This window comes from Camponotus vicinus, unplaced genomic scaffold (assembly GCF_025532165.1).
Source record: "Camponotus vicinus isolate PSW18456_S1 unplaced genomic scaffold, iyCamVici1.0 SCAF_8, whole genome shotgun sequence".
Taxonomy (NCBI): domain Eukaryota; kingdom Metazoa; phylum Arthropoda; class Insecta; order Hymenoptera; family Formicidae; genus Camponotus; species Camponotus vicinus.
The window spans coordinates 10813069-10840659 of record NW_028141980.1 but is presented as its reverse complement, the minus strand read 5'-3'; the positions used below and the strand labels follow the sequence as shown (position 1 = coordinate 10840659).

Here is a 27591-nt window from a genome sequence, read left to right as displayed (position 1 = left end):
AAAAGGTCCGATCTCGGTGAAACATTTAGCTTGTTTGTGTATTGTCGTGAGTATTGATAGGAATATGAGATACACTTGGTATGTTTTTAATTCTTATTTTTAAAACTCGATGCATCAGCTCCATTAATTTTATTTTTATCTTGAATTTTATGCGCGCAATTTTTCATAAACGCAAATTATAGAAACCACAAGATGTTCAAAACTTTTACATTTTCAAAAAAGGTCAAAAATTACATCTCTTTCAAATATTTTTATTCGTATATTTTTATCTTGTTGTTCTTTGTAGAACATTATATAAAAATGCATTAAATGCCTTTTTTACACATTGATGTATGCGAAGTCCTTGTCATCACGTCGACATGATTTCTCCGAGTCGGCTTTGTAGCCTCGCGTTTCTCCCACGCGTATCTCAAGAATCTCATTAAAAACGGAATAAGGACGCGCCGTATTAAGAAGCATTTAAATAAAAATACCGACGGGAATCGTGTCGTGTGTTTTGCGAGACTCGCGATATTTTTTTCAAAGAAAAGAAAAAGAAAAGTGTTTCCTATTTTTTATTTCGCCCGTCAGGATCGATACGATGGTGTCTCTAAGTGATGTACGACCGCTTTTGCATACCGCGAGATTGTTCGGATGCGGATTGTACGTCATCAGCGAGGATGATATCGTGATGATGAAATACAGTGTCGTTTACTCGGCCCTGTTCGCGTTGATGTACACTAGTTTCTGTATAATGAATTTTTATATGCTTTGGATGGACGATGTGTTGGAGCCGAGGCTTTTGATGCTCACCGTCCTCAGAACGATACTCTCTTACGCTTGCGTCTTGATCGACATTGCGATGACTTTGTGGTATAACTGGAAAATACGAGCTGCACTCTCGCAATTACGCATCTTCGATCGAGCGACAAAATGCAAGGAGGGTAAACGCTCTTGCCGAATACGTTACGTCTGTTGGGTTTTGTCCTTCGTGATTTTATCGTTTTGGTCGGTAGTCGGATACATAACATTTCAGTGAGTATTAATTATTTCCACCTAATCTGCTAGCGAAGAAAAGGACGATAATAATAATACTATTATTATATTAATTAAATTTTTTTGTGTACGTAAGAGGGAATTTAATTAATATTGTTGACTTCAATTAATATTCTTTCAAAGGACAATGAGTATGATATTCACATGTCTGACTATGAATAGGATATTACTACTCACAAAACATTTTTAAAATTTTTCTCAAGTTCATAGATTTTTACTCCCACAGTCTCTGAAATAATATCCTTTTCTTTTATTTACTGAACATGTTTGTATGATTATGTAAGTTTTAATTATAATATATAAATAATTATATAAATTTTGAAATTTTTAATACACGAATTTTAAAGCAAATATTAAAAATTTAATGATTTTTTACATTCTTTCGATGTGTGAAAGAAAAATCCATATTTCATATTTTCTTTGTACAACAGTAGATATTTTATTATATAAATTTATATCGTAAAATTTATTAATTTATATATATCGTAAAATTTTTTATGAAGCATAATACTGATGTACACGTGTATTATGGAAGAAAAATTATCTAATTATCGATTTGTTATCACTATGTTTATTAACATATTTACGAAATGCAAAAATTGATGATAAGCAAAGAATTAAAGCTGAAAGGAAATTAAGAAGAATCAGTATCATATCGACATTTCTTTATTTCGCAGACTTAAGCCTACTTCGTACTTTAATGATCTTCATCGTGTAACAATGCCGTCATTCACAATTTCATCATCCGTAGAGTCGAGCCCAGATATTCTGTATTCAATGGTCTAACTTACGCCGTCGTTAATGCGACAATGTCGATGCAACTGATAACGTTTGCCAGTCTGTCATCCCTGCTGTACGAGAGATTTCACCGTCTCTGTGAAATATTACTACTACCTGAAGGTGGGTTAATTGTCGAGAACGATGTGTCTCTCATATCCTTTGCAGCGATTAGTGGACCAATAACTGATTTACTGATAAACGGTCGTTTGTGTCAACTACAGTTACTACGTTTGTGTTACTACAGTTTTGATTGGAGCAAAGATTTTCAAAGATTTTTGTCATATGATGTTGCCATTCGTACATAAATCACATAGAAATATAAAATGAAATTGCTGTTTGAAGCATGTGGGTTTTTTTAAATCTCAATCGTAACTGTCATCTGAAAAATTTGACAACATTGCAGTCTTTTGTCAATTTAAACTTTTCAATTATTTTGCTCCCACTTGCTTTTTTTTATTTTCCCCTTTTGCGAACATTTGTCTATCGACATTCGCTGCCTGAGTGTGTCGACACGCCTGCTTTCTCACGACTTGTCCAGTAAAGATAGAATAGCCGCGAGGGTCGAAAGTCTGGCAAATAAATAATGCTGTTGATTCATGACTTGTTTTAAATACAAATAAATAGATTTTTCGATAAAATGACGGAAGTATATTCGTTGAATGTAACATTATTAACAAGATGAACATTTAAAGAAATGCTTTTTATTAACAAAAAATTTCTTTATGTTTACCAATCATTTCACTTTTTATGCGAACAAAACGTGTAAAATGCAATTATAATAGTACAACTATCCTACTCTACCCCATAAATTTAAAATTCTAATATTTAACAAATCATATACTAAATTATAATATTTAATAATCTCATGAATAGTGATTTAAGTACACTAATCAGAAGTACCTTCAATAATTATCTCGTTGATGCGATAATGCATGTTTAAACAGATGGCAAAATCATGGTGATGGATCGATTGAGCAGGCAGTTTCGCTTGCAAGAGGTATGGTGGTTACACTCGTGTCTCACCAACGGGACCGAAATGATAAATTCCGTATACGCGGTGCAGCTTTTGCTGTGGATCTCCAGCATGTCCTTCAATACCCTAACGCGCATTTATACGATCAACGACGGTGGTGCGACTTCGCATCCGTTACTGATAATAAGGGAAATAATGCTGGTATCCGCTTGCGTAACAAATTTATTGATCATCAGCATCATTTGTCACGCGACCGCGAATCAGGTATGTCGATCCATGTTTGAGGAAGATTTCTCACCATTGACTAATCTCGTTCTTTTCCAAAGGCAAATCGCGTCGGCAAGATTGCCTTCGCTCCGTCATCGACTGTTCTTGCGAAGCGAAATTTTATGCAGGTAAATATGTGTGTGTGTGTGTGTGTGTGTGTGTGTGTGTGTGTGTGTGTGTGTGTGTGTGCCGATTTATTCTACGCCAATTCTAAGATAAGCTCAATCTTCTAAAAAATATCTTTTTTAATTATATATATATATATATATATATATATATATATATATATATATATATAAATATAAATATCTTTTAATTATATATACACACATATATACATATATATATATATATATATATATATATATATATATAATAATTAGAAAAGTAGTAATTAAATATAACATTAGTTTAGATTTAATTAAAATTTTAATTAATTAATTGAGTTATGGAAAGGCAAACATTTTTTCTCAATTAAAAGCTTAATTATTAGATTACATAGTTAGTGAAAATCAATAAATTTATTACATCAAATCTTTTATACCAAAAACAATTATTTTTATGCAATTGCGATCCTAATAATTAGTTTCTTAAAGAGCACCTAATCGATAATTATACCGATAAATATACCAAGGTGCATAATTAACTGCAAGCTCTTGCAGTAATATTATTGTGTCGTTATCTCTATCGTATTACACGTAATAAAGTTTCACTTCCGCTTAAAAGCTATTTGCATCAAGCTCACTTCTCGCAACTCTCCCTATTTTTTCTGTTCTTACTTCAGGAGAAGTGGCAAAGAAGGTCTTCTATTATTAATCTTACTAAGGTCCTTTATTAATCATTTAAATATTCGATAAAAATATTTTTAATTATTACATCAGAAATAGGATCTTGAATGATTATTAATTTAAAGTGAAAATTTTTAGAATAAAATAAATAATAATAAAAATTTTGCTCAATTTATTTCTCAAAACTTCCCCAACTTCGCCAACCTTCTCTATCAGATATTAATAAATATACAAATAATATTACATATTAAATGATTGTAGGACTGCAATGTGGAAGCTGTGACGTATTTTCAACTACAACAAGTGCACTACTATGCCTTCTTCGGAATTATACGCATCGATCTTCCATTGCTACTCTCGGTAAGTCTCGAAAAGAATAGCATGAATCAATCTTCCTGTTTAAATATCGAAAGTATTTGCATGGCATGATAGGAAATAGAATAATCGTACGCGAATGTTGCTGCTTTGAAAATAATCTCTACTATTTCAAGCTTGAAAAGAGAAACGCTGCATCGCTTTGAAACGCAAAATTGATTATTCACTTAAATAGTTTTGTTGTAAGAAAACAACGCTCTTTATCTCGACGTTTGATTGATCTCAAAGTAATTATTTAGATTCAGAATTATATTTTTTGAACTCCTTTGATCATCTTTATTGTAATAAAAAACAACATTGTTACTTCAAGTTTTATCGATTAAAAATTATATTGAATTCCTATTTGGAATTTTCTTGAGTTTAAACTTTTAATAAGCCACAAATCATGGTTTGCGCTTGGGAGCCTATTTAATACTTTAATCCGTCGCTGCATAAAATCGTTTGCATAACATTGTTCGGAATGCGTGTTTCCAACTTTGATCCGTTACTTTCGCAGATAGCCTCTGGTATAACTACATATCTGGTGATTCTTCATAGCGCTAATATCTAGCATAATCTCCAGGATACAACGTTATGTTTGTGCGATCAATCGATCGATCGATCGATTTATCGTTCGACCACTAATTCCAGCCTCATCTCTTCTCACGGCTTTAATGGATCAACGATGAATAACACGTTGAAAGGAAGGATGCGGAGCCTCGTCTTTACGTAAAAGGTAAAGAGATATATTGAATCGATGTGTAACATCTCTGTCACGTTTCGATTAATCTTTGATATTAAATGCATAGGCAACTTTGTGAAGGGGAGAGTGTTTGCCTGTAACAGAATATACTTGAAATTTGGCCGCGGCCCTTTTGCATTGAGAGCACATTGTCACAACGGCAACACGAGTCGCAAGCGCGCGACATGTCGTTTCGTTCATCGATCGGCCGGCAGTGGATGCTGAAAAAGCGTCAATATCGTTTCTCTGTTGTGTACAATACGGTGGTAATGGTTAGTAATTTACTTGGAACAACGGCGGTAATCGCGGGGGCTTCCTACGTTCGCATCGCGAAAAACACTCGGCAACTCGAAGAATCTGTGGATTACCGCGATTATATATAACGGATGATTTTTTTACTTGGAGAACTCTTATAAACTGCAAAAACTCGAAGAAACCTGGTGAATACTCTGGCGATGTAATACTCAAAAAAGCGTATTTGGTACAATGAAAATTGCAAAGACTTCGGAATCCATTTTCGCTTCCTGCGAGTTGACGCTTTCAATGGCTTAGAGTAGGAAAGATTGAAGAGAACGTTGAATTTATTTGTGGAAAGGAAGGATCGTACGTTCTTAGTGCTGAACCTCGCTGACAGTTGGAAAATATAACCATTGAACGGGCAAAGCCTGATGGAAAATTTCAGATTGTCATTCATTTGATATTACGATATTATTTTCGCAATTTTTCGGTGCATAATTTGTTAACAAATAAAATTTAATTTAGATTTTATTTGGAAAGATTAAAGCACTCCAAAAATAGTTTACATCATAAAATAAATTATGAAATAATGCTAATATTTAAATTGAAAGTAAACAGAACAAGTTTCGCTATTTATATTTATTGCGCTTATTACGTACTTATTATTTTATATAGCATTTGTAAAATCTTTATTTTCTATATTTTAATTGAACTGACATTCGTTATGTTGGTGCACAAGATTTATCAGTCATTTATCAAGTTTCCATATGAAATAAAATTCGAAATTCGAATCGAAAAATCTTTTTTGGATGAGAAAAATATATTGAAGTTAGTAACAATTTTACTTCGATTTTGCTATAACTTTATTTTCAACTTTATCTGACAGATATAAAAAAGCTTTTACTCTAAAGCTTTTGAATCTAATAATTCGAAGAATAATTCAATCATTTAATTTCGTTTCTTTGTGTTAAAAAAATTGCAAACTAAATATAAATTACATTAAAAAAAGTGTATTACATCATATTTCGAAATTTAAATCGAGAAATTAGAAATTTATATTCATAAATTTTCTAAAAATAAAATTATTACGAACGAAACGTGAATTTTTCCTGTGAGTATATAGATAATAAACTGACAACTTGCAAATTGGATTTTGTAGAATCGATTGTAAGGTATCTTCTCATTTCGGTTTAATAGCATTATTAATTGAGTTCTTCTATTGCTCGTATTTTAAGTTAATTTCAGTGAAATTTGTCATTTCGTCACAAAGGCTTTGATGAAAGTTTTCCAAAGCGTTTGCGGTTTTGCTTCTGCAGAATCCGGTGCGCGGACTTCCATCCGGATTGCATCGCGCGCGGAGGCGGATGAACGGAAGGACGCAAGCGCGCTGTGTGATCCGTCAACGTGCGCCTTTAAGACCGACGGCGGGAGCCGCGATTCTTCCCGATCAGTTTGCCGTAGACCCGCATCCGCAACTTTTCGACCGTAAGACCGTGATAGACGTGATAATTCTCTCGATTTCTCACACAACGATCTTTGAGAAATCGATAACGATACATTTCCTCAACATGCGTATCGCAAATCGATCGATGAAAATGTTACGAACCTGTCGGTAGTGAAAAGCTCGAATGTGATTGTGACGATCGATCTTGATTCTTGCAATATGGTGATCCTACGACGTGTATCTCGCTTTGAAGAAAGTACTTTCAAGAGATGTGAAATTTTATATAACGAAAATTAATTTTGTTTGATTTATTAATTTATTTTATTTCGCGGTTGCAAGGATTGAAAAGCTGCTTTCGGTGAGTTCAACTCTCGATATTTACGATTACGATTTTTATGATTGCTCTCTCAATATAAAAAAATGCGAAAATTGTCATATAATATAATATAATAGCGCGTTTGTCGATATTAAATCAGTTGTATCAATTATATCAATAGTATCAGTTGTATCAATTATATCAACAATATCAATTTCCGGATCTGTGTTAATTAGCATTCTAAATCACGCAACAATATATAAGAGTGAAAAGATATCATCGATGATTGATCAACTTTTTGACGATCATTTATCCGATCCGTATACAATAGCATCAGCTGTAGACTTTTACTTGGACGGTTATTATTTTCTATTTTACAAATCCGGATTACCGGCATAAAAATCGATACTTTCGCTGTGATGAATTGCTATTACATCGCAATAGACTTTCTACAAATTCTAGAAATAATACGCAATGTACCGTACCACCATCGTAGTAAAATAAGTAAAAAAAACGGAGATATAAAATTCGCATTGATGTGGATTGTGTGCATTGTTTGGTGGTAATTAATCATTCATCTTTTCATTTTCAGCAATACATAGTATGGTTTTCCGCAGAAAAATATCTTTAATAATCATAAAATACTAGGATGATTAATTGATATGTATTTCGCTTCAAATTTCGCGATGGATGGCTTTTTTTGTTTTTAAATCAAATTTTTTAAGACTTTTTTTTAACTTCAGATCCACGTAAATTATCTTAATATTATATTGATGTTTTTATATCAATTAGAGAAAAATTATTATTCAGAAATTAAAGAGAAATTATTATTCACGTCATTAAAAGCTTAACTAAAATATACACGCGATATATGCTTTTATAATTAGCATACATGAGAAGTTGATAGGCTCTGACAAATACGGTCTCTTCATTGTTAATTTATAATTAAGTCAATAGAGAAAAAGCGCGTAATTTCAAGCACCACACCAACAAAATATACGATTTTACGGAATAATTTCGTAATAACGGAAGCAATAGGTTTATCGATGTACATATTTATAACATATTTACTTGAAAAAGAACTATTTTGCATTTGAATACGCGGCTACGCATTTATTTGCGATCTCATTAACATTTTTTCTGGCGATATGACGTAAGCAAAGTTCACAGCATAATCCACATCTATACATTCGAGATTTTAATCTCAATTTCATTCATGGCATTGTACCGTATTATTGACGCATCAATAGCGTCGCAAAGTAATCTCGCAGCATGCATCTGCTCGAAATTTACGTCGGGAGTTCAGAAATCCATCCTGCAGTCGACAAACATCAGTCGTCATCCGGACGTACGGTCGTTCTTGATAGAAGCAAATGAAAAAGCAAATTCTGCGGTAATCCGTTCTTGATTGTAAGTAAAAGATTTATCTCATCCTATCGCTCACACCGTTATTTCGCACGAGAGACAAATTGCAATCGCTATGCGCTACGTATGTACCTACATATATTACGCCCGCATACTTCTCGTCTGACGTACTTTGCGTACTTTGAAACGTAATCAACTATTTCTCATTGTTATATACCATGCGCGTCATATCAGTTACGATTTAATTGAAGCGACAAAAACATGTCTTTGTTTTCGCGACAAAAGACGAGTGAAGCTCGCTTATTATGCATTAATTATAATTCGCAAGAGGTCTGAGCGATAACTCTGTAATTTTATCCTTGTGAATTCGTATTTTTTACCGTGCGACTGTTCTTCATCTGAGAAATATAAATAAATTATGAAAAAATATATGAGGATCGAATAAACAAATTTTTTAGAGACATTTAATCTCAACAAAAATGCTATAAACACTAGTCGAATCTAAATTCAAAGATTTTTATCTTCAACGGCAGAAACGTACGAGAAATGACCGCGAAAAAGAAAACAACAAGATTAGGCTCATTGTTCGTGAAATTATTTCAAAGTGCGGTAAGAATCACTTGGACGAACACGCGTTTTCTACGAAATCGAATTACGTTGTCTACATGAAGAGATGAAGAGAAGAGTAATGAAGTAAAACGATGCTTTTATATATCGGGCGACATTTTCCTTATTTATGCGAGAAGCGGCTCGGTTGTACCCCCGAGCGACAATTATGGCAATTCCGCGCAATCTCCGAGCGCGCTCTCCTTTTCTTTGTTGATTCAAGACACAGCCCGAGGATCGAGATATTTCGTATGCTTGTTGGAAGACTTTTCCGCTCACGTAGCCGAGCGGTAAAATACGTAGACCAGTGAACTCCCCTTCCTAACCCGATCCATCAGTGCTTTACTCCCGAGAGAGAAGAGACCGCAACGATGAGGGTGAACGCGATCGGTATTACGTCGACAATGACATCAACGTCGGAGGCGACCGCGACATCGAAAATTGAGGTCGCGACCAACAGTGTGCCATCCTCGTCGATCCCTTACAACGGCAGTGTAATGGAAATGGACCTCATGACCGACATACTGTGGGATTTCTATGAAAAATTCAACGGAGAGACTAACTACTTGCTGATCATCCTCTATGTGCCAGTGATGGCGCTCGCAATAACCGCCAACATTCTTGTGATCGCGGTGGTCTTCAAATATCATTACATGAGAAGGTATGTATATAATCTTGTGTATGTCTGTGTGTGTGTGTGTGTATGTGTGTGTGTGTGGGTGAGTGGGTGGGTGGGTGGATGTATAAAAAGGATCTGCAAAAAGGAAGGAGAAAGAGAACCTTTTAGCAATGTAAGTTCATCAGATTTCACATAAAGATGGAATATTTCTGTAAGTAATGTCAAAATTAAAAATCTGAATAATATTATTCTAAAACGGTAATATAAGTAATTTCCGGTAAAAGAGGAAAAGACAGACTCAACAAAAAGCTTTTAATGATAACATTTTGCTTGCATATTTTATGACATCTCTTCATGCAATGTAATATCATTGCGATATTTTGAATGCCACTTTGCTAACTCTTCTATTGCGGTTTATGAAGGACAATAATTTGAAACTTGCGGACGGCTTGATATCCTTCGGTTACCTGAATTTCGCTAAAGTATTTCAATAATGCGAGTACTAAGTGAGTATCTCAAGAGGGATGCCTTTAATTGAACGTTAGATAAAGTTTGCGACGTATTTGTAATTTAAGTTTATCGTAGCTAAAAATTTGGAAAAAATTGAAAGCTACTTTCTTTGTAACATTATTTTTTGTTTCCTTTATAATTCCATTTATATCAAGTTATATTGAACAATTACAGATTCTTTATATTTATTATTTATAATTCTTGAAATATTTAAAAAGTGAATTTTATAATCATTATTAAATTGTAATCTTTTCAAAATAAGCATATATATGTTTAGAGATACAAATTTTATTTAAATAATATTGTAGTTGTATTATTTTGAAATCAAGAGTTCTTCGGAAGAAGACGGCGTCTCGTAATGCTTTAGCTTCTTAATCATGTATATCATGTACCTTCTACGTCATATGTATAATAGATAGAAGATGAAAGAGAGAAAGAGACACAGAAAGAGAGCGAAAGAGAGAGCTAACTACAACAAAGCAATATAAAACAATGATGATGAATAAAGCAAGATTCTCCAGTGATGTAACATTGCATTATATATGCAAGCACATGAGGCTAGATACAATTCAGAGTTTGCTATATACAGTAATGCAGGATTCAAAGTTTGCATTTCTAATTGTAAGTTTGTAACGAATTCACATTGTTGAAAAATATATTAAAAAATAGAATCATACTTGTTCGCGTATTTATACCTATATTTTTTTTTAAATTTATACAAATTTATTCTGCAAAATTAGATCTACAATCTTCAAAGTTAAAAGTTAATTTTAAAATATCAAAAAGATTGAAAATTTATAGAAGTGTAAAAAATAAAAAGTTCACATATCTCTTTTCTTAATTTATTAATTTTTGATAATGTATTGTGACAATTTTACTTCTTTTGACATGTATCACGCGAATAACAACATTATCCGAATAAATTAATCTTTCTTCTTTGCTCTTCTGCTGATATTATTCCATATGTCACGCGCTCATTATTTTCGTACAAGATAGAAGGATATTCTTAATGAACTACCACAGGGATATTATGTGAACATTATGCAGTTTGTTTAAGCGTATGACAAATTCATTTTAGCATTTCAATACGTTTCATTTAATTGCTTGTGTATAATATTTACTCAAATAATATCTATCTATAGCTTAACAAAAGCATCATAAATTTGTAGCAATATATATAGGAAAAGATATAATTTGTCTTCCTGTGCTTACGAACATGACATTTCATAATATATGTGTGCTCACTCGGTCTGTCAACTCTTTGTCTCTTTCTCTCTCTCTCTTTCTCTCTCCCTCTCTCTCTTTGTGTGCTCTCTTGATACATTATATTTATAGAGTAAAATCATTTATTTCGCGAAATAGATGTGACAGTCAGTTATTTTAGTCTTCAATGTTATATGGGTAATTGCACAAAATTCACGCATTTAGCATCACTTTTTGTAGTTTTACCTTTGATATTTAATTTCAGATATTAAATTTTTTTATATTTTTATATTTTTTAATTTTTTTTTAATTTTTTTATATTTTTTTATATTTGGTAGCTTTTCATATTTATTTAATTGAATAACAAAACAGAATATTTTAAAATTTTATGAAATATTTTTTACATGTCATAAAAATGGGTGTGCATTCATGTTTAAATAAAATATTTAAATATTCTCTTTTTTCCATCTCTCTCTCTCTCTCTCTCTCTCTCTCTCTCTCTCTCTCTCTCTCTCTCTCTCTCTCTCTCTCTCTCTCTCTCTCTCTCTCTCTCTCTCTCTCTCTCTCTCTCTCTCTCTGTCTCTGTCTCTCTGTCTCTCTCTCTCTCTCTCTCTCTCTCTCTCTCTCTCTCTCTCTCTCTCTCTCTCTCTCTCTCTCTCTCTCTCTCTCTGTCTCTCTGTCTCTCTCTCTGTCTCTCTGTCTCTCTGTCTCTCTGTCTCTCTCTCTCTCTCTCTCTCTCTCTCTCTCTCTCTCTCTCTCTCTCTCTCTCTTTCTTTCTGCTTGGAAGGTATGTAGAATATCTCAATTATAAAGATAATAGCTATGAGATGCTAATTAAACAATATAAACAAGTGTATATAATTATCATTTTAATCTATATAGAAATTACGAGAGGAAGAGATCTTACGTGACAAAAATGTAAACGCAGCTGGACCAACATGCTTATATGGAATTATAATAGAGACATGCAGTAAGATTTTTCAGATAAAATGGGATCTGCGAATAATATTCGAGAAATAAGCATTTGAAATGCTTATGATAACTTATATACCTAATACTTTATAATGTTTAATAATTAGAGATTTGGCTTTTAATTGTTTATAATGTTTATTTAACAACATTTCTTACACTAGAAAAATGTTTGATAACAATGAAAATATTTATAATGCGTGATATTTTTATAATATAATCTTTATAATGTCACATATAATATAATCCTTTATAAATATAAATTAGGTGTAAAAAATTTCTACATTTATTACTGTTTATTAAAAATATATGTCGCACATTAAATTTTCACTTATATATTTTAATCACGAAGAGAAGTCCATTTTATTTTTATTTCATGTAATGGAGATTTCATATACGTAGATGCAAGCATTAAAAAGGATTAATAATAGAAATTAACTGGATGAACGCGATTTATCAGTACTATATTCGATTTCGTACGTCAACTGCGATATATGGAATACGATTTCGAATTGAATCATGTGAGATTTTCATAAATCACATACAGAAAGCCCAAGGGAGGGAGATAACGGATTTCTGAATACACTGACTTTGATTGGTCGAACTATCCTTTCATTTGCAGTTCGGTTTACCGCAAGATGTTGCTATCGCTACGTTTAGTATAACCGGATCAAACAGCCAGCAATTATGATCTTGAGTAAGCCAAGTGGTAATAATCTAAATAAAGGTCAGATAAATTAGTTAGAAAGAATTGGCGCAATTAATGCGTAATAACATTATTATCTTTACCGCTGTTTTTAACATTTTTACAATTAATAATCTAGAGTAATTACGGTATTCACACTTTCAATCCAAAGCTCGATTGTTCACTCCTGTAATTTGATTATCATAGTTGTGTTTACGAGAATATTCATGTTGACAACCTTGAAGATCGTAATTATTCCTACGCGCATGGTAATGCGTCCTTATGAAGGTCGCATTACGGATAATTTGTTTATAAACACGGACATGATAGTCTGGTTATGTCATTATTCGTGACAACTATGTGCAATTACTCTTCCGAATTACAGCCGTAATTCAACATATACCACATGTATGTTGACACCACATGTATGTTTTATCAAATCATTTCATAGAATTATTGAATTGATTAATTGAATATGCGGCATTCTTGCATCACAACATCAATAAGCTTACACATTACATCGCATAATAATCTCTCTCAGAACAGAATTGATCGCTACATACACATTTTCTGCTTTAGATATAGGATTTTGGAAACATGCGTATTAGATCCCTGTAAGCTCTCTCGATTTGCATTGCAACAGCTTCGATTAAATTTGCCAATAAATACGATAGTTGGCGACAATAGCAATTTTTACGACAAATTCGAAATAATTGATTTATGCAAAATGTTAGAAAAAGAAAATGCTTCAAATAGTTTATCTGTATATTTCGAGATAGAGAAAAACGTACGATTGGGAATCTGAAAGCAAAGTATGCATCGACGTGATTAGTTTTAAAATTTTCACAAAACTCGCAGTGTCCAGCTGCTGGTTTCAATTTCATTCATTTTTCCATCTCGCATTCTAGTATATTCTACAAGAGTGATCATTCTCTAGAAAACAGAAGACTATATTCGAATATTTAACACGGGCGCTCATGTTGCATTGGAGAGAAACATTAATTTTCACCGATGTAGCTTGTCTACTCCCGACTGCAGAGAAGATGCAGACTATTGCTCTAACAAAGAAGAATGTATTCCGGATGCAATTTCAAGCATTTCGTAAAGTATCGCTGTATGTATCTGTGACCGCTTATTTCGAACGATATACAGCATCGCATCCCCTATAAATAAACCACCGATGAGTCGTTCATAATAGATGAACGTATGTAACAGCTGGGCAAAGCTCTTCGATTATTTTTCGCCCAGGAATTGGCTTCCATACGAGATGCACGAGAATCGCACAAACAAAGACCACGATCAGCCATTGGAACAACTGTTTCATGCTGTCTGCTTTTCAATCTTGTCATCGGATAAATTCGGCTTCCGTTTCGTTTCATCTCTGAAACGATATTTCTACAGCGCGACCGTATTATTTTGTCATCATTTTTTCGCATAGCTCCCTGGATGATTGCAAAATCACACAAAGCAAAAATAATTTAGTGATACCTTCAAAGGATGAAAAATTTATAAGAGAGGTAATTACTGGGTAATATATAGATAGCATTTAATTTGAATTTGCTTTATAAAATGTCGGCACATTAAAAAAATAAATTTATTCTGCATTTATTTTATATTATTGTTATTATGATATAATTATTTTTTATTTTTCTTAAATAATTTCTTTTATTTAATATGTTTTATTATATTACTCTATATATTTTTTTATATATTTGAAGTTGCAATAATATTTTTCTTGATATATTTTTGATGAATATATATTTTTGATGAATATATTTTTTTAACATTTCTCTCTCTCTCTTTCTTTCTTAATATAATATATAATCAATTCTTAACAAAATAAATCTGAATTTTTTTGATGAATGAAATATATTCATTAATCAAAGTTGTCATTAAAAGCAAATGTCTCTGTCGAATTTCTTCTTTGTTAACAAAAAAATTGAACAAGTTCGTTACAACTATATCGGCAAATTGACAGAACGATTGAACGGATGACAAAGAAGGAGAATGCAATGTGGCTGTAGTATTCAAAGATCACGCCACTTCTCTGATGTTTCGGTAACTGACAATGATGTTTGTCCCTTTGATGAACAAGTACTTGCAAAATGTAACGAACTATCTCTTGATTCTTGATGTCGATAATATTGCTGTCGATGTTAGTAACAAAGGACAATGCGCTTGTCGTTTATTCCATCTTCATTATGACCTTGTACTTCAAGCGCATTCCGTCTAAAGGATAGTAACATTATAGGATATTTGATAAGGAATGTGATGTAATTTCCCAATGGAGAAGCTAGATACCAAGGCAATTATATTCAACAGATATTGAAGTAGATTTGATATCGCGCGATGTTTCCAAGGCGCGTATATTTATAAAAAAGGAATAGGCAAACAAAGTTATTTTTTAGAAACATGACCAACCATCTCGTTGGTTAACTCTCAATTGGTGATGTATTGGTTATCACGATATACTATTGGTATCTGTTTTTACAAAGAAATTGATTCTATGAAATACACAGGCAAAAAAATATACATATATTAAAAAAAATATTTTAATTGATATAAGATTACGAGAAAATAGAAAACGAAAATGTTAATCTGATAGAAAATATAATTGAACTTTAAGTTTGTTGTTATATTTGAATTTTGTATATTATTAAGTCATAGTTTTTATATTTGAGCGGAAATAAAAAGTAAAATATCTTTTCTTACAGTGTTACAAACTATTTTGTGGTGAACCTTTCTGTCGCCGATTTATTGGTTACCATTATATGTATGCCGGTTGCTGTCAGCCAAGCGGTATCGATTGTATGGAGTCATGGTGAACTTATGTGCAAACTTTCCTCTTATCTTCAGGGTGAGTATATATATTTCATGTTTAAAAAATTCGCAGAAAAGGAATCGAATATTTTTATTTCGATCACACTTCAAATCTTTCGCGATATGTTTATATTACTCATTGTTTTATTTTTCGCAACGATATACCATTGCATTGTTGATTTTATCACTTTTATAGTTGCGTATTTTTGCCAGTCTTCTACATTTTACGTTTTTTTTTTACATTTTATACAGGCTTGTAAATAACAAGCAAACTTCTATGATGTATTATTCCATCGTGTAGCAAAAAAAATGAAATCAAGTCGATAAAAATTACACGATTTTATTGTTGCTTCGATCGTTTTCGCGATTATTACGTCGGATGTTTATCAGACAACTCGGGTACGTAAGCAACTCGATTATGCATCGTTCTATGGTAATGGGTTCCTGTTTTGCAAAACGCGTTCGCGCGCTTTTAATATCGTGTAACGTTTCTGCAGCATCCAATGGAAAAAGCACTCGTTATATTTTCATCTAAAATAATATTACCATCTTTTACACGCGTGTGCGCACCTGGCATAAAGCATCAAACAAGTTACACATATTCGCATTTCTTCAAAGCATCTGTTAACATTTTTCTTTGCCTTGAACCATTCACAACCTTTCGCTTTCAATCTAGACGAAAGTTTCCTTTCTCAAACAATTTAAAGAAGAATAATGATTCTTGTCGTAGTGATAAAAAGATGCTTCAAATATATCTTCATCAAAATGATTTATTTGTCATATCATCCAGATAGAACGTACACGTGGAATTCCATATGTAATTTCGTGTGATGTAATGTTAGCCAAATTCTTTGACATTTTATGTTCATATTTTATCTTTGTTATACGTGTTATTATGTTATCTTAACTAGACATGCTATCACTGTTTATGCATGCACACGTGAAAGAACAAGGAAGAGAAAAGTAGGTGAAGGAAATCAGAAAGCACTCCGCTACAAAAACTGTTTTCCCATTATTAATGGAACGAAGATTTATGGAAATTATGATTCGAAATGACATGCATTATGCACGGTACGGAAAACTGATTGCATAAAATATTAACGTCGTAATTGCTCAAATTTGACATTATTATACATACTTTTACCTTTGATTCTTACGTTAGCAATTAATACTATCTAAAATAATTAAAGTTTATTTTAATGTATTTTTCGATGTTTCGCGAAAAAAATCTAGAATTAATAACAAAAAGAAAAAAAATAATATTTCTAATTTCAAATTATCTTAGAGAAACAAAGAAAAATATAATTTATAATTATAAATTAATAAAAATATAATTTATATAATTATAATTATAAATTTATAATTATAAATTATATTTTTCTTCGTTTCTTTAAGCACGCCTTTGTTAGATTAAATCGCAGAAAGAAACGATGGATACATATTATTCTACGGGAGGCTTTATTTAGCATGACCTTGCTTTTTGCATACATTAATGTCGTACAGTGATTTAAAATGCAGAAGCGTATAATTGATTTTGCGTATTCCGTAAGGACACATCTCTTTGCAACTTTTCTCTCCTTCTTTTCCAAATAATTTCCATTTTATACATCACGTGCGGCAACTGATGGAATCCAAGTAAAGTTGATGACAATCTCAAGCGAGTTTCCTGACAAAAGCGTAAAATAATGTAACGTGTGCGCATATTATTATGTAATTAAGTCTCTTTAAAATAAGCTCTTCAAAGACCCGTTAATGATATGAAAATCAAAGCGCATAAATGTCCCTTGTTGAATTGTTGACAAGATGGTCAAAGAGGGGCATATCTTTTTAGTAACTTTTTAATAATTCTATATAAAACATTATTTTGTTATCACTTGTGGTACGAAATGGAATCACGTATAAAACTAGTTTGTAATTTTTAACAAGCAAACACATCATGAAAATAATGCAATATTGCTACTGTGTATTTTATATATAAATTAATGTTTGTATGTTCGTTGTGTTTAAAATATTTCATAAATATTTTGTAATACATATGAATGAAGTTACAATTTACAATATACAACAAAAACATTAAAAAATTGGAAATTAAAACAAATTAAAGCTCTTTTGAATTAAACAATCGCAACTAAAAAGTGACTTTAAATTAAGATAAGATTTTATTAAGAATAAATTATTGAAGCAATTGTCTCTTTTTTAGTAACGATTCAATTTATATGATCTGTTTCACACGTTTACGAAATTAGATTAGGCGAACGAGAATATAATTGATTAGAAAAAGCGCGACGATGTACTCGAAATTTTCCTTCTGACCAGATGATCTCTCGTTTATAGGTGTTGCCGTTGCTGCCTCGGTATTCACCATTATGGCCATGAGTATTGACAGATATTTAGCCATAAGGAGTCCCATGGCGTTTCGCCGTGTATTCAATCGCAAGAGCACCGTACTCGTTATCGTCGCCCTCTGGCTGGTGGCCTTAAGTATCTTTGCTCCTGTTCTCAGAGGGGTAAGTGAAATCTTAATTTCGAATCGACATTGAGCCTCCGTTTTAATTATACGATACGTATCGACATTTGTCATCAAAAAACTGCGGGTAATCCACAAATTCGCTCATATGTTATGCGCATATAGCGAAATCTTTCACTTGAAACAAATAGTTCAAATAAAATTTATATATATATTTGAATTTTTGAGCGTTTTCGAATATTTTTATTTTGAAATAACATGAAATTTTGTATTTGTTATTTGTAGAAATGCGACAAATATTTACAAACCTGAGAATTTTCTTTTACGATCGTGCAAATGGATTTACAAGCGAATTTATCAGAAGAATCGCGTCGCGATTGTTAATGCGGATCTACTCGCGCGAAGAATATAAATGATATACACGCGAATTGGGATGTACTTTGATTCCTTCGAGAGAAACGGGATCTCGCACGAGACGGTATTTTGCGGTTTTATCATACCGCTGGGATGTATTTATTCTTCTGCGTCTCTTCTCATGTAAATCTCTTCCCATGACCAAAAGAGAATGTATTTGTCCACAACGTGTACATTCGCGGCCGTTCGATTTTGCATGTCTGTGCTTAAGGCCATAAATATTCGCATAAATAATCTCCAGCTTTCATATCTGGTTTGTCCGATATAAACAGAAATTTGAGATAACATTCCCAAAAGAGCAACGAAACATGAGTCTATCGAAAATACCGGAAAGTGCAACGATCGCGAAATTATCGGAGGGATATTCGCGAAAGCCGGATACGCAAATAACGGATTAGCGTACCGGCTCGTATGAAGAGAGGAAGCAGAGAGAGGATTCGGCAAATATAGCTTAGATTAAACTAATTCAAACAAGACGAGAGAAGTGCATACATTGCAGAATGGAAACGCCGTCGACGACGCGATGCTGAAATCGACGTCGCGTGCGAAACGTGAATCGAAGTTGACTCGACCGTTCCATATTAGTACCGCCTTTCGCACAAAGCTGCGTCCGTGCTTACATCCGCGTTTCCCGTTTTTCCCAAGAAGTCACTTTGCTCGATATGCCCGTATTGTGCACGTACTCTATTTGACTGACGATTGTAAGCAAAATTTAGGTAACGTAAAAATAAAGTAAGCCGCTCTTTCTCTCGCAGTTCCTTTTCGTCAATCATAAAATTGCTTTTCAAGTGTGGAAAATGTTGATTGGCACTCAGGTTCGGGAAATCAAATACGAAAAATTATTGAGAATTATCTCGTAATAAACCTGCATTGAAGTCTGATCTTTGAAAAAATATGTGTGCAATAATAATAGAGCGAACTTTTGACATAAACTTTACATTTTTTAGATAACTACATTTTATATAAAAACATTCCATTTTTGTCTGAAAATATTTTGACATCGCGTATCTCACCTCAGGATAAATTTTACTTGGAATCTCTCCTTTAATCTGACATTGAACCCATAAGCTGACATGCAATATGGAATATCTCAAGAAAACAAAAAACGTCAAAAGCAAAATTCTTACAGAGACATGAGAAATACATGATATGCACTGAATATACATTAACTTATACGTTGTAACAAGATACTTGTGATGAGTGAGGGTGTAACATGATATTATTGGGTGAGTGAATCGATCATTAAATGGCGATACAACCAAAAACGCTAAATGTTGTTTGGGAACCATAAAGCCTAGAATAGGATTCTCTTTGCTGAGAGGGTTCGATAAAAGAAAAATGCGTTTTTTCCTTCACATTCACGTTTAAATAAACCTCTTAATTGATTAACGTTATACACCTTCAATAATAAATAATCGAATTAGTTCATGTAATGCAATGACATTTAACATACTTATAATTAATATGAGCAATTGACGAAATATCATTAACTTTACTGATCATCAAATTCTACTACTACCTTTGTTGTAAAACTAAAAAAAAATTGAAATGCATAAATTAAAAATTGAAATAATAACGGCCGTAAAAATAAGTAATAATAAGCCATTCTTTTCAATTGTAAGCATTGTTTGCAACAACGATTATTAAAGAATGGCATTGTGGCTAAATGGATTCTAAACATATTGCAAGACGACTAAAGATCGTTGAGAAGAATGAAATGCAAATGAATAGCACGCAAATGAGCATTCGTCCATTAGGTAAATTAATCACGTATATATCATAGAACAAAGTTATATTAATTATTGAAGTCCTTCAATCCGCGATCTATTTAGCGCATCAATGGCGGTGCAATAATAATTAATCTTAGACCTATAGAAAATAGATATTATTAGAAAATTAATTTAGAAACATCTAAGGAAGCAAAATGTTGAAAATTTCTGAAGGATGTTTCGTACCTATTTTCAAAATATTGAGAATTTAATGAAAATTGTACAGAATGTCCTTACATATGTTTAGAATCTTCAGTACAATTTTTAAATCGATTCACTAAAGCGTTCACAAGTTATAAGAATTTTAATTTGCACCGAATTAACATCTTATGGGAAACGTATAACCACGTCGATTCAAATGACAAAAACACATGGAAATAATATTCAGAATTTGTTTAAAATTTGCAAAAGTGTAGTTTAGATACAGAGGAAATATTTGGTCAAATAATATTATACAAGTATTAACTGGTTAAAAAGATATTAAATATAATTCAATGAAATTAGCCATGTATCTGACACAAAGTGAAATTCTCTGCCAAAAGTTAATCATTTCGATTAACAAAATTCGGAATATTTCAGTAAAAACGCAATAAATATTAAAAAATACATCTCTGCACTGTAGCTAAGATCAAATTGTAATATTCCACGCAATTTCTCATACTCAAAATACACCAAAAGTGGATATATTTGTCAATATTGATTTTCAGCTACTTTTTGCTGGGATTGTACATACAAAGCATCCTTAACGAATTACGTCAGAATCTTATTTCGTAAGAGAGATTTTTGTATTAAATATTACATATTACGAAATTGAACGTAGCGTTATGTCTGTTCTATTGTCATGCTGTCACGAATTTCATCTCCTCTCGCAGATGACTCTTCACAATCCAAGCACGGAACTCCTCAACATAACTTTCCACGGTTCCTGGGCGATAAGAGGAAATTCGCGCGATATCTCGCAGCTACCGCCGGTTTTCTATATATGCTCGGAGGATTTCAGACCACTAGGCATCAGAGCTCATGTCTTCGGGGCTGCATGCTTCGTCCTTGTTTACGCTATTCCAGGTAAATTTGCATGATTAATAACGAATATTTTTTTTCTCTTTTATACGGCTTCGTCGCAAGAAAAATGATATCGGTTATATTGCTTCGAGCAAACTTTATACGCGAGAAATAGAACGAGGGAGAACATTAATACGGAAATGTGTCACTAACGGTATTATGATAGGTCAAATGTAATTATTTTATCATCCTATTACTATCAATTATTATCGCGTGTTATAATGCGCGGTTATGATTAATTAACTATTATAATATAAATTATTCGTATTTGATATAAACCTATAGTTTGATGAATTTAGGCCCAGTTCCACAATCCAGTTAACCCGAGTTTAAGTGGCGAATGGACCAATCAGGACCCAGTTTAACGTATTAAACTCGGGTTAACTCGAGTTGTGGAACTGGGCCTTATATGATCTTTAATATTTCTATATAATATTCATAATTAGATTTCTTGAATTTCTGCAAGATTTATAAATGTGCGTTGTTTTCAATTTAACGAAAAAATTTTTAAGACTTTAAAATTTCGCTTTTTCTCGTTTCTTTAAAGATTCAAATAAAAATTCAAAGGAATTTCTTAATATTTTAAATCACTTCGGTATTCAACTTTGCGAAGAGAGTGACAAGCAAATATATATTTGCTTGTCACTCTTTTCGCGAACCTGAATACTAAATGGCATACTTTGTCGTGCCTAGAAACAAGTATACGTTCTTGCAGCTATGAAGGGAAGTCGAAAACAAATCATTGCTGATTGGTTTAAGGAGAGTGACGGCGCACGTGATGTGGTACCTGAATACCCTTAACGTTTACTGCCAGTGACGCTTTTTTTCTTGTCTCTCATTTCAATCTCAATAAAATCTCAAGATCCAAGAATTTGTTATCTATAAAAAAAATTGTCAATTTGAGAGTTAGATATAATCAGGTAATGTGTGTGCGACAACAAATTTTAGCCTTGACATAATGTTAATTATATATTTATTACTGTGTCCCAGCTCCGTGATTTGGACACTGTGATTTATAGAATCGATCGTTTGTCTTTGTTTTCATCTTCTTTTACAACGGCTCTTTCTTATTGCGTGTTTTGGATTTAGGTTTCGTCGTAATACTAGCGTACTCGATGATGGGCCGCACCCTCTGCTCTAGGAAACCACCCTTCGACTGCGACAGCGTCGAAGGAAGCGCCAGCTCGCAGCAGGTTAGATCAAATTATCTTTAATATGATATATGATATCCAATGACCATTAATTAATATGAAATGTTCATTGATCAAACTCAATAGTTTTATAATAGATATTCCTGCGCGACTCTTTATTTATTACAAGATACAGTCCTACTTTTAGATGCGATATATATATATATATATATATATATATATTTTTTTTTTATTTTATCGGTAAAAATACCTGCGATTTCGTTTATTTGTCGAATCGCAATATGTCAATCGCATGGCGCACGATTGTAATCGCTCGAGTGGAATAAACGTAAAACTGTTACACGACGCGTTTACAAAGCGATACCTGAATTTGCGTGAGCGCGAATCATTTATCGTAAATCTATTTTGCAACTGCCGATTGCGAAAGTCTGTCGAAAGATATCTTCCCGTCGAGTTTAATCGAATCACGTCATTCCAAATGCTTTATGACAGAAATCCCACTCTAGTTTGTTAGAGTCCGTCGAATCTGTACGCGAGCGCGTCGCCGATAATAATTGCAATTCAATGACGGGAAATTTGCCATCCATATTATTCTCTTTCGCAACGTCATTCACGTTCACTCTTTCAAAGGTGTTAAATACGACTCGACTTTTATTAGAATTCAAGGTTAACAAAAACTTGATTGAAATTCTCTTTCGTAAAAAAGAACAATAAATTTTTTATATTTAAAACTTTTTAATTATAACTTGGAAAGTTTTATAAAAGGTAATCACGCCTGATTTAAGGCATATTTCTTCTCTTATTTTTGTTAATCGATAAAAATAGAACGTAAAAAAGATGAAAACAATTTAATCCATAAGCTAGAATACTGTTCTAAATTAAAATTAACTAAGAAGAAGGGAAATTACAATGGAATTTAATTCTTGGTACAATTTTGTTTTGTGATACCGATCTGATCTCTTTCTCCGTACGCCACAGTACCATCTGCACCGTGATGCGAGAAATTAGTTACAAATAAACTACAAACGAGCTCCACGAACGTTCGCTCCGCGAACTTTGTGAGATTGTATTGTATGTATTGTACGATTGTATTATATCTTTTCTCTGAGTGACACCGCGCAATTTCCACAGCGGGATATCACTGAAGAATACACGTGTATGTACACCCGTGACTAGTGACCTTCCAGCGTATAAATAACTGCTAATAACATAATTTCGTGGAACGACCTTTATTTCCTGTAAAATTATTCCGGTGACCAGTGATGGGTAAGATACATTTAAAATGTATCTCGATACAGATACAGATACATGTAAAAAAATGTATCTAGATATAGATATAGATACACAAATTAAAATGTATATAGATACAGATACTCAGATACTTTAAAAGTATCTCAGATACAAATAAGATACTTTTAAATAATATTTTATCGTAATATGCACAAAAAACTACTCAATATATCTTTTATTTTTTTATTTTATATTTTGTTTACATTTCTATGATTTTTTATACAAGCCGCAGCGAGAATGACTCGAGCAAATTATTTGAATTAATGTGTGTCGTAATCGATAGCGAGGTATTTTTGGTTTTTATCAAATATGTAATTTCCCTTTTATTTAAAATTAAAAAAACTTGAAAACAAGAAAAAGAGATAGTAAAGAATTTAAGTGTAAATTATTACGGATACAGATGAAACAATGTAAAAAGAATTTACATTTCTTTGCATTACATTTCTACTTTATTGTTTTAAAAGATCAAGAATCAAAATCACATAGAAACAATAGACATTTTTGCTTTATTTATTAGTATTAGTCTTACACATCAAAAATGCTTCAAAAATATCGTCACTTAATCTATTTCGCCGTGGTATTAAAATTTGACCACCAGTACTAAATAACCGCTCAACTGGTGCTAATGATGGTATAATTGTATTAAACTTTAAAAACAAGTGTTTTACATTAGGAAAACGTGTTATTGATATAATATCTGTTTGTTTATCGGATAAGTAAGAAAGCACCTCCAGACTGATAGCACTATCCGTTGTTGTTTCTATGTGATCTTGATCTTTTAAAAATTTAAAGAATTGATCATCTTCCACAGAAGATGCTGAGTTATCAGAAGGTATTTTGGTTTCATTTTTTAAATTAGCACATTTTTTTGCTTCTGTAATAAGCAAATTTTTGCAATATTCGTGGTCCAGGGTTGTTTTTGGAAAAATCCCTGCTTCCGATATCAAGTTTAGCCATTTCAACACAGACAAAAATACATGAAAATGTATCTAAAAATGTATCTGAAAATGTATCTGAAAAGCAGTTCAGATACTATGTTTTATATCTAGATACAGATACAGATACTTCAATTTGAATATATCTCAGATACAGGCAAGATACACAAAATGTATCTAAATACTGTATCTAGATACATGTATCTAGATATTACCCAACACTGCCGGAGACACGAGAGAAACTTCTCAAAGTGCCTGTCGATTACTTTTCGCGACGCGATCAATCGCTTCGTCGTGCATTTTTGTGAAAAAAAATATGTCATCCGCTTAACCGATAAAACTCAAAGGGTGACAATCGATCGGCTCGAATCAGCTGGTCGATCTGTCTTGTTTCGTCTGTCCCGTAATTGTTCGAAACCTATTTACGCTAATCCCCGCGGAATCCATTAGGCGTACAATTAATTCCAATCTAAATTCATTAGACGCGCTGATACCTCCTATTCGTAGAGCTTCAGACTGGTACGTGAGAGAAGGCGAATCGCTTGGATATTGCTGCTCCTTGCTGTACTCTTCGCCCTATGCTGGCTGCCGTATAATGTGCTCAGATTGTTGGTCGATCTCGGTGTTGTCGGTGAGTGCGATCTCGTAATTTTTGCTCCTCAATATCTTGTGATGATATCTTGTGGTTAGAAGATTGTTGTCAAAATGTGTATGGATATTTAAAATACCTCCCATATTCCTGGCTAGATATATGTATCCATTTTTAAATTTTGTTACGATGATTTGATTATAAATAAACTATGAGAAACGAACTCTACAAATTTGAAATTCTAGGAATATTTCATGATTTGCTGCACTTGCAGTTAAAATATTTACGTGCATTTGAAACACTTCCAACTTCCGATTACACTGTATGGTCCATACAGCTTTTTATGATCAATCATGTCCATTATGGGCTTACTCATCTCCATTATGGGCTTCCATTCTATTATTCATTGTAAAAAAAACATCAATTTTGTTTTTTTCACGCAACCAAGCGATTATATCTTTTATAAATCATGAATCGATTGCACGCATAAAAAGAATATATATGTAGAGAAATATGCACAAAGAGATTCAATTTTCTACGGATGAGTTATTAGAAATTTTACCAAATTAATGAACCGATACAAGCGATGTTACTTTGACAGCTGTCAATAGGTAGAGGATATTTGGTTGATTAAAATCCTCGAAATTATTCGCGTCGAGAAGCCCCTAAATTCAGGGATAATTTAGCATCTGTTGCTTAGATACGCGAAGCTCGAATAATACTACTACGCATAGAAAATTAGGAAGCAACCATGCGCAATAATGACAACGCTGCATTTTCGAAATAGAAATGAATATATTTACACACATTATGTAATTTTATATTTTTATCCTTTTTTTTCTCCTTTTTCTCTCCTCGATATAATATATTTTATTTATGCCAAAATACAAAAAAATTGCGAATAAATAATCTTATGATAATACATTCATTGCAATGAAGAGTCTTGACATATTTCACATTTAAAATTGCATCCAAATTAAATTATGTAAATAGTCGTGAAATATAATTTTTTTTTTAATTTTTTATCTTTAAAATTTAGAAAGATCCCATTGCAAATTTTGTATATATGTGCGCTTATTAATCCAAGAAATTAATCCAAATTTATAAACTACATGAAATATGTCTGCTTAACTCTCCGAGTTACCTTGTACTTTATTGTAGGAATGATATACAGTTTGTTGAAACGAGCATAAGTTTCATATCATCACACTTTAAACCTTTATGCAAATATATTTATGAAATTCGTTTATGAGCTGCTCTTTACATTATTGTGTCATAAATGTACTCGCTCTTTTGTTAAAATACTTTTATATATCTTTTTCTATCCATTTAGTCGTGCACTCTCATCAACAATATATATTCTCTCTACAATTCAAATTAAATTAATTTTTTAATTTCATTAATTAATTTTTTTCGCTTATGTCTATGTTTTTGTAAAAAGAAAAGACTTTTCAAATTGTCGATTAAAGTCATTAATACACAGCAGACTCATTATCATTTTTAATAATTAGCTTACTGAAAAAGATGCAAAAAAGAATAATATGATGTAAAAAGTCAGTCGCCCTATTACAAATTTTCTCATAATTTACCACAATTTGTTCTATATTTCACAGTATAATACTTTCACAGTATAAATACTTTCGTATTCTTCTCGCAAAAGAAAAATACGAGTGTTTTTATATCAGCAACATATGACGATGCATTAATTAATTTTAATTAATTCTCGACACGCATCAGAAAAGAACCGCGACAAAAAGACCATTGGAAATTGTTCGCAGAAGAAGGGAGATCGATAACCGACGCACTCACGTACTGCCTGTTCCTGGGACACGCAAATAGCGCCCTAAACCCCGTCATCTACTGCTTCATGACGCGCAATTTTCGGCGCAGCGTTTCGGAGATCCTGCGTCGCACTTCTCATGGTCTTGCGCGTCGTAAACCTCGTCGTAAAGTAAGTACCAGTTATATATTGCAATGCATATGGTGTACCACGAATAAATATGTATATGTATAATATGTTTATGCGTGTGGGGAAGTATACACGTTAAAAAAAAGTATTTTCAACTGGAGGAACAAAAAAGCTTTTCGCATCATCAAGTTGAATTATCCATCAGGACGCATAAGGACTTCTTTCCTATATAGAAATATCTTCCTGTATTAAACTGTTTCCGTGGAGAGAGTATATTTTTCAATAATATATT

The 27591-nt window shown here is 32.5% G+C and overlaps 2 protein-coding genes and 2 long non-coding RNA genes across 6 annotated transcripts in view; 2 read left to right on the top strand and 2 right to left on the bottom strand.

Moving 5' to 3' along the window:
• Nucleotides 1-311: 311 nt before the first annotated feature.
• LOC145976056 (uncharacterized) lies at nucleotides 312-5760 on the top strand. The gene is made up of 7 exons (XM_083106968.1): nucleotides 312-1014; nucleotides 1787-1935; nucleotides 2760-3052; nucleotides 3115-3183; nucleotides 4105-4203; nucleotides 4715-4933; nucleotides 5007-5760. The coding sequence occupies exons 1-6, from the start codon at nucleotides 581-583 to the stop codon at nucleotides 4766-4768; spliced, it is 1098 nt and encodes a 365-aa protein (XP_082963094.1). The 5' UTR covers nucleotides 312-580; the 3' UTR covers nucleotides 4769-4933; nucleotides 5007-5760.
• On the bottom strand, nucleotides 4602-5579 carry LOC145976069 (uncharacterized). Its single transcript, XR_014440181.1, has 3 exons — nucleotides 5377-5579; nucleotides 5225-5296; nucleotides 4602-5160 (listed from the first exon to the last, which is right to left on the bottom strand). It is a non-coding gene; the product is annotated as an uncharacterized LOC145976069 (long non-coding RNA).
• Nucleotides 5761-6308: 548 nt separating the features above from the next.
• The window catches only part of Gr10 (gustatory receptor 10), a 30424-nt gene continuing 9141 nt past the window's right edge, over nucleotides 6309-27591 (top strand). Inside the window, exons 1-9 of the mRNA XM_083106965.1 lie at nucleotides 6309-6348; nucleotides 6493-8346; nucleotides 8835-9568; nucleotides 15608-15750; nucleotides 18048-18220; nucleotides 21236-21428; nucleotides 22515-22618; nucleotides 25309-25432; nucleotides 27169-27341. Of these exons, the coding sequence (XP_082963091.1) occupies nucleotides 9279-9568; nucleotides 15608-15750; nucleotides 18048-18220; nucleotides 21236-21428; nucleotides 22515-22618; nucleotides 25309-25432; nucleotides 27169-27341 (1200 nt within the window). The 5' untranslated portion in view covers nucleotides 6309-6348; nucleotides 6493-8346; nucleotides 8835-9278. The remainder of the gene's footprint in view (nucleotides 6349-6492; nucleotides 8347-8834; nucleotides 9569-15607; nucleotides 15751-18047; nucleotides 18221-21235; nucleotides 21429-22514; nucleotides 22619-25308; nucleotides 25433-27168; nucleotides 27342-27591) is intronic.
• On the bottom strand, nucleotides 17169-26043 carry LOC145976066 (uncharacterized). Of its 3 annotated transcripts, none has more exons than XR_014440174.1 (8): nucleotides 25953-26043; nucleotides 25615-25786; nucleotides 25296-25544; nucleotides 22406-22633; nucleotides 22105-22304; nucleotides 21163-21419; nucleotides 18008-18206; nucleotides 17169-17379 (listed from the first exon to the last, which is right to left on the bottom strand). It is a non-coding gene; the product is annotated as an uncharacterized LOC145976066 (long non-coding RNA). The 3 variants fall into 3 exon arrangements; XR_014440173.1 differs by having other exon boundaries at nucleotides 25678-25786; XR_014440175.1 differs by having other exon boundaries at nucleotides 25296-25480; nucleotides 25682-25786.

What these genes read in the sequence shown, in the direction of transcription:
- LOC145976056 (XM_083106968.1), top strand. Translation starts at nt 581, where the DNA reads ATGGTGTCTCTAAGTGATGTACGACCGCTTTTGCATACCGCGAGATTG. An exon ending in GTCGGATACATAACATTTCA is followed by an intron (nt 1,015 to 1,786) that starts GTGAGTATTAAT and finishes CATCATCCGTAG; the next exon opens with AGTCGAGCCCAGATATTCTG. An exon ending in ATCTTCCATTGCTACTCTCG is followed by an intron (nt 4,204 to 4,714) that starts GTAAGTCTCGAA and finishes TTACTTTCGCAG; the next exon opens with ATAGCCTCTGGTATAACTAC.